Consider the following 11,870-nt stretch of genomic DNA (forward strand, 5'->3'; position numbering starts at 1 on the left):
CCTATATTTGATTTCATATTGTAGAGGGCTTTTCCAGGCAAACCCAGCAGGCACCATATATATATATAATACTAAAGCTGAATATATGCAGCATGGGATGATATTAATGGTACTAATGATGCCACTGGGTCAGAGAGGCATCAGTGCTGTTAAGTTTCTTTATTAATACAAGATGCTCCTGCTCCGCTAGATCAAACAAATAAATCCCTGAAGAGTTCAAAGAAGATTTGAATATTGTTCAGCTGCATGTCGACATTCATTATTAAAAATAGGATACAGAAGATTTTAAATTTGACAGCAATGGCAGAAGCTGCAATGGCAGAAGCTTTCCTGGTTGGGATCTATAATGAGGCGTTTGCTGACACCTGCTGTCTAAAAGCATGAAGTTACACATGTACAATATATATTTTTTTACAAAGAAAAGATATACTTATATACTATGTTGTATGTGTGAGCTGTTGCTATATTGTCAGTCTTCTCTTCAGTGGTTAACCCCTTAGGGTTAGGGTTAAATTATGTTTTGAATGATGGTAAACGGTTTTATAGTCATCAAAATGCAGTATGCGCTAATTGCTTTTACTCACTTCTGTGACAGTGGAAAACATACTGAAGTATTTTGATGAATAGACAACTTTTTACCATCATTCAAAACATTGTTTATCATCATTTAACCCTAAACCCACCAGCAGGCAGGTGGATTTTTGGCAGTTAAACTACAGAAAATGCTGAGACTTCATCTTTCTTATTATGCACACACCTAACAGAATAAAAAAAGACTGCTGCAGGTTTATCTTGAGCATCTTCTTTTTATAAATATTTGAATATTTTTTTTCCATCAATAAAAATCTGTAACATAATTTAATTAAAATCTCTATAAAGAAAAGAAACAGAAAACAATCAGAGAGCTGCATCAAACCCGGCTCGCTCATTTACACCGATCAGAAGTCAAACCTACACATACAGTAAGAAAGGCAGGTATTTAAAATGAGACTTAAGGCAAAAAGGCTTAAATGGTAAATGCCTGAGATTAAAACTATCTTTTTCACACGTGAAGTCAAACTCAAAAGTAAAAGCATCCACCCCAAATTCCAAAATATAAAACATAAAACCACATGATGGATCTGCGTGAACTCCAGCTCAAACTTTCTTTGTCTAACAGTTTCATACTATTCAGCAGGTGCTACTAGTGAGAGCAACAATACGAGATTCCCCTTTGGCTTTTTAGTGCAAACTAGGATGACTTCTAACAGCATCTAAGACTCAACTAAGGCTTCATCCTGGTTGACGTTGAGACATACAGTGTGCCTAAATTAAAGAGTACATTCATGTTGTATTAACCATCTTTTCAGTAAACATACTATCTTTCTTAAATGTGCAATTCGGCATGCAGCAATGGCACCTGGATATAAATAAAACTCTTAGAAATTAAAAAATAGTTCCAGTGATGCAACTTACATTCATAATAGAAGCGTTCTGTATCCTAGTGTGCTCTAAATCTCCTCTTACTATGAGATGAACAGGTTACTTATACTCTTATGCAGCCGTCTCCGACGTCTCTTCCTCTATAATATTCACTGAGCTTGAGGGCTCAGATCTGGTATCTTGCACCTCTGGGATACTCGCGTCACTAAGGATCTCTGTGGTGACTTCAAGGCCTGTGAGGTCGTCTGGAGAAGTGGCGGTTATCCGGTCAATAACACCCTCCTGCTCCGTCTCCTGGATGTCTGATTCTTCCTCCCTTTCTGGAGAGGAAGGTCTTTGGTCAAAAGATGAGGTATCTGTAAAAAATAGATAAATAAACAAGTTTAGTTAAAGGGAAGGTCCACCTCAGGGTACTAACACCTCATTTCCACAGTTTTGTTTTGTGTCTGTAAATCCGTATATTATACAGATTACACCCTCTAGTGTTCAATGCAAGGAAATGCATCTCTTTACGGATTGACAGAAACACCACAGTAGATGTACCACATGTACTCGCTCTAATCAGCTGCACAATTCAATCACTTGTAGAGGGCGTAGAGGTACTTACCCAAGCTGCACTGATCACCAGAGTCGTCTCCATAATTAACGAACATGGAACTCTGGCACATGTCATTGGTGGAAACCGTATCTGACAAGTCTGGAGTCGTCGCTTCGGGTATGTCGGAAATATCTGCAAATTCATACATTTTATTCTGTGTGAAAACCACTAAATCAGACACTGAAAACAAATGAATGCTTCTCAAAAGGAGATCTGGTTACCTAAGTCCACAGTTGACTGAGTAGGCGAGGGTACACACAAGTCCTGCATAGCTCCTTCGATTTGATTCAAATCTATTTCACAAGAGGGGCTGTGTGCATCCACTGGAGTCATCTGCAAACAGACAACTTGTGTTTTAGATGAGGAAAAGAAACTCTACCTAAAAGAAGAACATTTAATGATAATTTAGTGATGAGATGTACCTCAGTGTGGTCGATTGCCCCCAGCTCCTCACTGCTGTCAATCACCGCAGATGGCAGAACATTCTTGCTGTGGGTGTCAGTCGGAGCTGCACGAGTTGGGATTCTGTGCAAGTAGCCGTAGCCAATGCCACAGCCTAAGCTGAAATTCAAAACAAAAAAAACAAGTGTATTACTGTAAATGTTAGAGATGTCTGTACGTCTGTAAGTGACGTGTTAAGAAAAGGTTGCAGCTATTCAAAAGACATACCTTCCCTCTCCTCCCCACGCTCCGTTTGGAGTCACCACTACCTCCCTGCAATGGTCGGTCTGGATGTTGTACACCAGCAGCTTCAGAGGTTTCCCCTCACTGGCTTCAATCAAAGAAAAGAAATCCTCGGACTGCAACGCAAAAAGAAAGGAATTTAAGATCTTGCACTGTATTTTGTCCTTTAATGTTATTATATCCATTTATATGAATAAAAGCAAAAAAAAAGCTTACATCTTGCAACACCTGGTCAGCTCCCACGATGAAGTCATCGTGAGCAATAAGGCCGGCCAAAGCTGCAGGAGAACTGGCTTCCACATCCTGTAAAGGTTAAGATGTTTATGAAGCCATTTTTATTTTTATTTAAAACCACAGTCTGTATATATTTGAATTTATGTGTGACAATAAAACACAGACATTTGTCCATTTGGTGGTACCAAATTAGGAGGTACCAACCCTACAAGAATATTACTTCTTTTAATGGTTAGGATCAACTAACACATTCAAAACCTTCTACTTTAATTTCTTCTAACTTGAAATAAAATGCTAAAATAAAATGTACTGGCTACCAACTCAAAGCCGCCAATAAACTGTTTTATATCAGGCCAGCAAGAGCTGAACAAAGAAAATGAAAGAATAGCCCCTATTGAGTCTAGACTTGACTTACCAGGACGTGCCAAACGTTCTCGTTGGCTCCTTCGAAGCTGCAGAAGCGGACGCTAGCGCCCAGCAGACCCTGACCGCCCCACATGTTACTAGGTATCACCTCCAGTTCCCTCACCCGTTGGGTTTTAGAGTTGTACACTTCGAGTTTGACCGCTTTCTCCACATTGGCTTTTAGAAGGTCTTTCAGCAAGTCACTTTCTTTATTCTGGAGAAACAAGAGAAATGTGGACTATTCCAGCTTTGACAGCGCAGAGACGTCGAAGCATGCAAAAGAACATGAAATGAGATTATAGCAGACTGTATAGCCCAGGCTATAATTTAGGCCTGATGTTTAAAGGTTATTGCGGGGAAGAAAAAAATTGGCTGTCAATCTGGGTTTGCAGAAACACAGCACAGAAGCACACAAGTTAATCTTTGTTGTCCCATAAAATATGTAAAACTGCAACTTCATCTAGGACTTTAAGGTGTTATTGATAACATTGATAACATTCAGCCACTAAATGTCGTATTCTCCCTCCCCCGTTCCATCGCATTTACTTCACAACAAGTCGTTGCCAGGCACTTACCGTCAATCTAAGACATTCATCTGTTTTTTTCAACACTAACTGACGACCCAGAGATACCACGTGATTGGCTCACAAGCCTCGTTAGAAGTGGGAATTGAACGTCAGTTATCTTCCACAGAGATAAACAAAACATTAATTTTGGACCTGCCAAAATGTTTAAAATGATTAATTCACAATCAAAATATTTATTTTTTCATTAAAAGCCATACTTTTAGTAGGCACCTTTCTAAAGGCTCTGTGGAAGTATTATTATTATTTTTTTTTAAATATTCGTCTACATAAAAATTTTATCAATTAGACCTTTAAGACAGTTGACAAACATTTAGCTTTACTAAAACCAGTCTAAGGATAAGGGCTCAAAAGTCCTATGCAGGGATAGAACAGTGGCTTTACATGATTTAAGTGAAAGTATACCAGCATCTTGGGATCCATAGCTATGTGATGGCATGTTTTAAATGGATCATACCCTCTGCAGCTGAATTGCATAAAGTTGTAGAGAAAATTCACAGAAAAAGTCCTTTTCATGTTAATGGTTGACTTCAATATCTACTGTGCAATTTTCCTCAGCTAACCGAGAGTGATCACTTCCCCTGATTTCACTGCAGTCATTAAAATGCTACTTCTAAACTCACATTTGCTCACTCAATATTTAGTAATTTGATAATATATTGACATTTTGGTGAGTGGACATGCCAAACCACCCTTTACTTAAAGGTCCCATATTGTAAAAAGTACGATTTTCTTGTTTTTTATATCATAAAGCAGGTTTAAATGCTTTATAAATCCTGAAAAAGTATCGAAGCGCTCAATATACAGAGAAATACACACAGCCAGTATTCAGAAATTGTGCGTTTGAATCAAGCCGTTAGGATTTCTGTCAATTTGTGATGTCACAAATATACAATTTTTAGACCATTACACGGTTTTAAACGTAAACATACTAAATGTATCCCAGTTTATTCCTGGTTGCCAGTGTATGTGAATGACATCAGCTGACAGGAAGTAAACATGGAACCAAACTGTTGCCAGGCAACACAATTCTGTTGCAATTCCGCTGAAATGCCCTAAAACGGAGTGTTTTTGACAGAGGGTAAATACAGGTATATTCAAGCAGACAGTATGAGGAAAATAAAGTTTTTTTTTAACATTACAGCATGTTAACATGTTCTAGTAGAAACACAAAATACAAGTATGAACCTGAAAATGAGCATGATATGGGACCTTTAAGCATCATAGGAGTCTACTCACAAGCCGGGTATTTCCTATGGAGAGAATGAAGTCAAAGAAGGGCTCCAGACCAGCCCTCAGAGCTGGGGAGTCCTCTTGAACCTGAAATATGAAAAAAACACATGAGATTTGGCTGATTTGACATAAAAAAAAGCCTGCCACAGCCAACATTTACCGTGTATATTTGGCAGGTGGCAGGTGCTAATTTCATTCCCTGTAGTGATGTATCGGTCGCAAACGAACCAGCTAAAAGAGCCGGCTCTTTTAAGTGAACGATGGGAGCCAGCTCCCGTCCGAGAGCCGTTTTCTTTTTTTCTTTTTTTTTTTATTAATTCAAGGCAGAATGATAGGACGATTTTCTTGCGTTGCGGTGCGGTGCGTTGCGGTTGGTTTGCGTTGCGTTGCGATGCGCTGCGTTGCGATGCGCTGCGTTGCGATGCGCTGCGCTGCGGTGCGGTGCGTTGCGCTGCTTTGCGCTGCGCTGCTTTGCGCTGCGTTGCGGTTGGTTTGCGTTGCGTTGCGATGCGGTGCGCTGCGCTGCTTTGCGCTGCGCTGCGTTGCGTTGCGGTGCGGTGCGTTGCGGTGCGGTGCGTTGCGGTGCGCGAATAGCAGACAAGATGAGTGACAGTCGGAAACGAGGCAGCATGTAAAATTACAGTATTCTGGAAATTATAAGGTTTAGTATAATTATATTGAATAATTTAAGTGATATATGTGCAGACATACTAATCATAGGTCAAAACAGCTAAAGCTAAATCTGGCTGAATTATAAAAGGCAGAAGTGGTAAAAACAAAGATCCGTTTGGGAGCCGAAAGAACCGGCTCTTCTTGGTGAGCTCAGCCAAATGATCTGGCTCACTAAAAAGAGCCTGAATCCCCATCACTAGTGGTTACTTAGTATCAGTTTCTGCAGCGAGAGGACTCAACAATGATTCTCTGTAGCAGCGCTGGGTGTGTTGCCAAGTGCCACCTCATCATGGGCGGACACCATTAACACTGACCACGAGTTACTACACACACACACACACACAGAACATACCTGACAAATAAACAACAATGACAATGTTTCTTCACAGATACATTGCAACAACAATATGTGTGCAGGACCAGCATAGTTAGTGAGTTATTGAGCTTAAACTGGCTTCATAAAGTGAACTGTATTGACAAACAGAGCATGCTGCATGTAACCTTGCACTGCTACTGTACATACCCCGTGGACATGATATCCGCTGTAAGTTCCTCCATCCGACAGAAACGAGCTCTGTGTTATCCCCATGGCTTCAACAGCTATCTGAACTAAATGTCACTGAGGTAGAGTAATGTTAGAAGGCATTACTGGAAGCTGTGCAGCTAATTCAAGCTAGAGAGCTAGCGGCCAGCAGCTGAGAGGCAGGTTGAGGTTAACAGCAGCTCCACAGCTAGGCAAAGCTAATAAATAGAGATGACAGAAAAATCGAGCCTGTACTGAGCTTGTTAGGTGATATCATTCAGCAATCTGCAGTTCGATTAGCCGTCCTGTTCTACGCGGTTGCATAGCAACAGATAATGCTATTGTAAAAAAAAAAAAAAAAAAGCTTTTAATTTTGGTCAGAAAAATGGACATTGTCTGTGATAAATATTATTATTATTATTATTATTATTATTATTATTATTATTATTATTATTATTATATTTCTTGTTGAGCTTGATTTAGTTTTTTTTAAATTGCTTTTTCCAAAATAACAATGGACATTGTATGTGATAAATATTATTATTATTATTATTATTATTATTATTATTATTATTATTATTATTATTATTATTATTATATTTCTTGTTGAGCTTGATTTAGTTTTTTTTAAATTGCTTTTTCCAAAATAACAATGGACATTGTATGTGATAAATATTATTATTATTATTATTATTATTATTATTATTATTATTATTATTATTATTATTAATAACAAGAAAAAAAGAAGACACAATGAAAAGAAACAATAAAATTAGAAATATAAATACATAAAAATGTTTGTAAAATAACTTTGTATACACAAAACAAACTAAATGAATACAAAGAAATGATGGTTAAAGTTGTAAGCAATGAAGACTCATAATATCAAGGGTATATAAAAAAAAAGCTTTAATTTTGTTCAGGAAAAATGGACATTGTACGTGATAAAATTGGATATTTAATACAAAATGTTGTACGTACAAATAATGTTTGGCGGTTTGTAGCCTTACATAGAGCATGTCTGAGGAAGATCAAGCATACATTTATTATTATTATTATTATTATTATTATTATTATTATTATTATTATTATTATTATCATTATTATTATATTTCTTGTTGAGCTTGATTTAGTTTTTTTTAATTGCTTTTTCCAAAACAGAAAAACAACCACAAATAATGACACTAATAACAAGAAAAAAAGAAGACACAATGAAAAGAAGAAAGAAAGAAATTATTATTATTATTATTATTATTATTATTATATTACAATTAAATATTATATTTTATTGCTTTTTCCGAAACAAAAAACAACAACAAATAATGACACTAATAACAAGAAAAAAAGAAGACACAATGAAAAGAAGAAAGAAAAACGATACAATAAAATAAAAAATATATAAGTAAATAAAAATGTTTGTAAAATAACTTTGTATACACAAAACAAACTAAAAAATATACAAAAAAATGGTAGTTAAAGTTCTAGGCAATGAATACATCAATATATCATATCATAATATCAAGGGCATATAAGTCTAACTGATAGTGATTCTCACATCCCACAGTAGGAGAATGGGAGTCAAGTATGGTTTAGACATGGAACTCATAGAAGAATATTTTATTTTCTCTAATTTCTCTAAATAAATCATGAACCAATTGTGTAAAGCTGGGTGGAAAGGTATCTTTCCACTTAAAAAGGATCAGACGCCGGGCAGTAAACGTGGCAAAGTCTGATTTAGCTTTGGCTTAAGTTTAGCTAGACTGTACAATGAAATAGAGAATCATAGCCAGCAGGTAGGCAATACTTGCAATCTGATTTGATCAGAGTTTCACATGGGGACAGCTTACCTTTTGTGTTACATGTATATGTTCCAAGGGAGAAAACAAACCTACAACATTAGCTAACCTAAATGGTTTACAGTTAGCCTATTATCTCCCATTTCATTGGGTTACAAGGATAGCAACCTATCTTAGTCTTGGACCAAAGAAAGTGAACATTTTACATTAGTTAACATTGAACGTGATGAAAATGTATTAATTTTGTTAGAAGAATGAATACTTGACATAATAATAACAATAACAATACATTTTAATATATTATAATTTCATGTCTATTTGATCTAAAAAAAAAAAAATGCTTCCTCCAGAAGTTTCTGTATGTAGTTGGACTTTTTATATGTAGTTATTTAGGCTTTATGTACATAATTACACATATCTTCCAATGAAATCTGTCTGTTTCTCACAATATGGGGGGAAATGATTAAAGTCACATACTGTTAGCAGGCTGTGGAACATTTTCTTCTTTTTGCTGATCAGTTCAACAGTTATCTGTGTGGAAAATGTGTGATTGTGTCTCGCTCTTTATAGATGGTTTAGTTGACTTTGCCTGAATGCACCTGCTCTTTTCCCACCACGATAAGAAATATGACCTCTTGTTTTTTAAAGTTTCCTAAATTAATAAATTCGCAAATACAATAGATTTTGAGAGATTTATAAGGTTGTTGACTACCTGTAAAGAAACACTTTAATATTTTAAATATTTTCCAAAATGCGTTCCCCATTCCTCAATGCAGCATAACGTATTGTGCATTCGATCTGGGATTGTCCACCTGGATTTTTGGCAGGTAACTTAATGGTTGCGTAATACTGTCTGAAGGTCTTCCACTCTCAAACTGATATAAATAGTTAAAAGCAAACTACATTTGGTCCACACTTCTCCAACATGATTTGGCTTGTGGCTTTCCTGTCCTGCATTGGTAAGTTTTACAAGAACCAACACACTTTATAATAGACCTCTTCAGTGCTGTTAGGGATTTTGTGAACACATTAATCAATGTCACCGATGTACTGTACTCTCAATAGGGCTGATTTACGCTGAAACACCCTTCAACCATAATGTGCACAATGAGAGGGTCATAGGAGGCCACGATGCCAAACCCAACACCTGGAAATGGCAGGTAAAACCTATATAAGCACTACTTTGTGTCAATTTAATAAACATTAACAGTGATTTTCTTATTTATTATTGAGCAAATAGTCTCAATACTGAGCTGCTTAATGATTTGATTTCTGAAATTACATTTAATCCACTTATCAATATGCAATAAGTTCTCTGTTTTCTCCCAGGCTTCTCTCCAGTATGACTCATACAATGACGGCTACTACTACCACATGTGTGGAGGCACTATCATTGATGCTTTCTACATCATGACTGCAGCTCACTGTATCCTCAGGTCCTTATTGACATCATATACATCAAACTGAATGCATTAAATCATTCATTAAGTTATTAAGTGTGCTGGATAAATGATTGTAAGTAAGCATAGTGTGTCTTTTTTACTTACTTTCAGCATGGATGCCAGTCAGTACCGTGTGGTGGTAGGGGAGTATGACCTTTATGAGTACGACGGCAGCGAGCAGTTCATCCGCGTGGAGACGATTACTGTCCACCCTGGCTGGAACGGAGACCTTGGCAAAGGGTAGAGCAAGTCAGACCACTTCTCTTTAATTTAACCATTCAAAAGCACAACTGTATTGACAGCAGTGGCCCAAGGGGATAGTTTCAGGGCGTCACATGCATTCACATTTACAACTTGCAGCAATCCTGTATTACCACTTTCCCTCACCACAGAGCTTCAGTGCTTTGCACAAGTAGATGGGAACAAAACTACTGTCAAAGCTTCTTTTCTTTTTTGTCTATTAGAAATGACATTGCTCTCCTGAGACTGGCTAATCCCGTGTACGACAACGGCTACGTGGCTGTGGCCAACCTTGTCAGCCCTGGCGAGATGCTGCCTCATGGGTTCACCTGTTACATCACCGGCTGGGGACTCATGGACTGTGAGAAGACACTCTCACACACACACACACACACACTATGTACTATATGTCCCATGCACACTAATAGAAATCATACACTTCCTTTTCACTCACTCTTCTCACAGACGGAGGGAGCGTCCCTAATATCCTGCAGGTGGCTCCCATCCCCGTGGTGGAGCACTCAGTCTGCTCCCAGCCTGGCTGGTGGGGCAGCATTGCTCTGAGGACCATGGTGTGTGCCGGAGGGGACGGAGTCATATCAGGCTGCCAGGTACAGCAAATATATATATGCATACTTTTTTGATTTCCCATTAATGCAAGACCATGGCCATCCTTTTTTGTGGACATTTTTTTCCTTTTTTTCTCCTCTAATTTTTTTTCTGTACTTTAAAGTTAATCTTAAAATAGGGCCTAATTATGCTTATTTTAAGGTCCATACTTGTATGGACTTGGCATGGAGTACTCGTTCCCCCCAGTCTGCTCTATTAGTCAGCTGGCCTACTCTGTTGTGATTGGTCACCGAACCAAACTCTTTGGACTCCGCTCTAGCTCTGCTCTAGCTAGCTTTGTTTGAGGGCGTGCCAAACTAGCCGCTAGGCAGGTATTAGGCAAATGTGTTACTTGGTGACATCACCATGTTACAGAAGAAAAGGCGGGACTTCAAGAAAGGCGTTTCAGGCAGTTCAGGAGCAGTAACTCCCTTTGGCATGGACTTTGTAACTATGCAGACCTTTTACCTGCACAAAAAAACTATATAACACAGAAAAGGAAAGGGAAAAAGCACAAAAGCATAATAAGAGCTCTTTAAGTGACTCCACACTCAAATGGTATTGTCAGTGATCCTGAAATAGTGAGTTATTTACTCATTTAAGATGACAACACTACCACCCAGTAGATTTCTGTCTCAGTAAAAGCTGTATAAAAGAGGCTGAGTAAGAGGTAACGTCCTATTTCAAATTCCACGCTCTTCAAACCGGACCCTCTCTTCTCCGTGTCTGTTCTTGTTGCTACCCGTCCCAGGGTGACTCTGGAGGTCCCCTGAGCTGCTTCACAGACGGAGCCTGGAGAGTCCACGGCGTTGTCAGTTACGGTCCGTCCGGCATGTGCAACCAAGTGTCTAAACCCACCGTCTTCACCAGAGTCTCTTCCTTCACCGACTGGATCTATTCAGTGAGCCTCCTGTTACCTCTATGATGTGAAAATGTCTCCATATTTCGCCTGAATATTTCAGTTGCCTGACTTTCTTTTTTCTTTGTATGTTTTTTCCCCAGGTTGTACAATAGATGGCACAGTGTATTCTGTAAAATGGAACGTGAGAAATAAAAATAATTTGCATCCCAGTCATTTGTGTTTAACATATAGTATAGGCTACGTTCCAAATCGCATACTTTTTCTTTTTACTTTTAGTGCATACTGCAGCTGCCCTTACCCACTGTTGCATGCAGTATGCATACTATTGGGACTTTTGGGGCTTTCAAATGAAACTCGTGAGCTTGTGTTTACAACATGGGAAGTCATGTGAACACTGCTGCTAAGCAACGGAAATATTAACATTTTATATTTTTTACATTTAGCAAGCTAGCAAGTGGGTAAAGCATAATGTAGTAAATGCAAAGGCATAATGACAGAGGAAAAAAGATGAGGCTGTTGGGAGTATCAACGTTTGTTTTTTCAGATCTATTATAAAATCACAAAGA

General features: G+C 38.0%; 2 protein-coding genes across 2 annotated transcripts; one reads left to right on the forward strand and one right to left on the reverse strand.

Moving 5' to 3' along the window:
* Positions 1–659: 659 nt before the first annotated feature.
* On the reverse strand, positions 660–6,573 carry LOC119480916 (Golgi reassembly-stacking protein 1-like). The gene is made up of 9 exons (XM_037757564.1): positions 6,356–6,573; positions 5,167–5,247; positions 3,354–3,557; positions 2,921–3,007; positions 2,690–2,820; positions 2,443–2,581; positions 2,242–2,353; positions 2,030–2,152; positions 660–1,778 (listed from the first exon to the last, which is right to left on the reverse strand). The coding sequence occupies exons 1-9, from the start codon at positions 6,419–6,421 to the stop codon at positions 1,534–1,536; spliced, it is 1,188 nt and encodes a 395-aa protein (XP_037613492.1). The 5' UTR covers positions 6,422–6,573; the 3' UTR covers positions 660–1,533.
* Positions 6,574–9,062: 2,489 nt separating this feature from the next.
* LOC119480650 (elastase-1-like) lies at positions 9,063–11,513 on the forward strand. Its single transcript, XM_037757134.1, has 8 exons — positions 9,063–9,110; positions 9,217–9,311; positions 9,481–9,587; positions 9,705–9,833; positions 10,058–10,194; positions 10,299–10,444; positions 11,194–11,343; positions 11,445–11,513. The coding sequence occupies exons 1-8, from the start codon at positions 9,077–9,079 to the stop codon at positions 11,454–11,456; spliced, it is 810 nt and encodes a 269-aa protein (XP_037613062.1). The 5' UTR covers positions 9,063–9,076; the 3' UTR covers positions 11,457–11,513.
* The last annotated feature ends 357 nt before the right edge of the window (positions 11,514–11,870 follow it).

Source organism: Sebastes umbrosus, chromosome 21 (genome assembly GCF_015220745.1).
Source record: "Sebastes umbrosus isolate fSebUmb1 chromosome 21, fSebUmb1.pri, whole genome shotgun sequence".
Lineage (NCBI taxonomy): Eukaryota > Metazoa > Chordata > Actinopteri > Perciformes > Sebastidae > Sebastes > Sebastes umbrosus.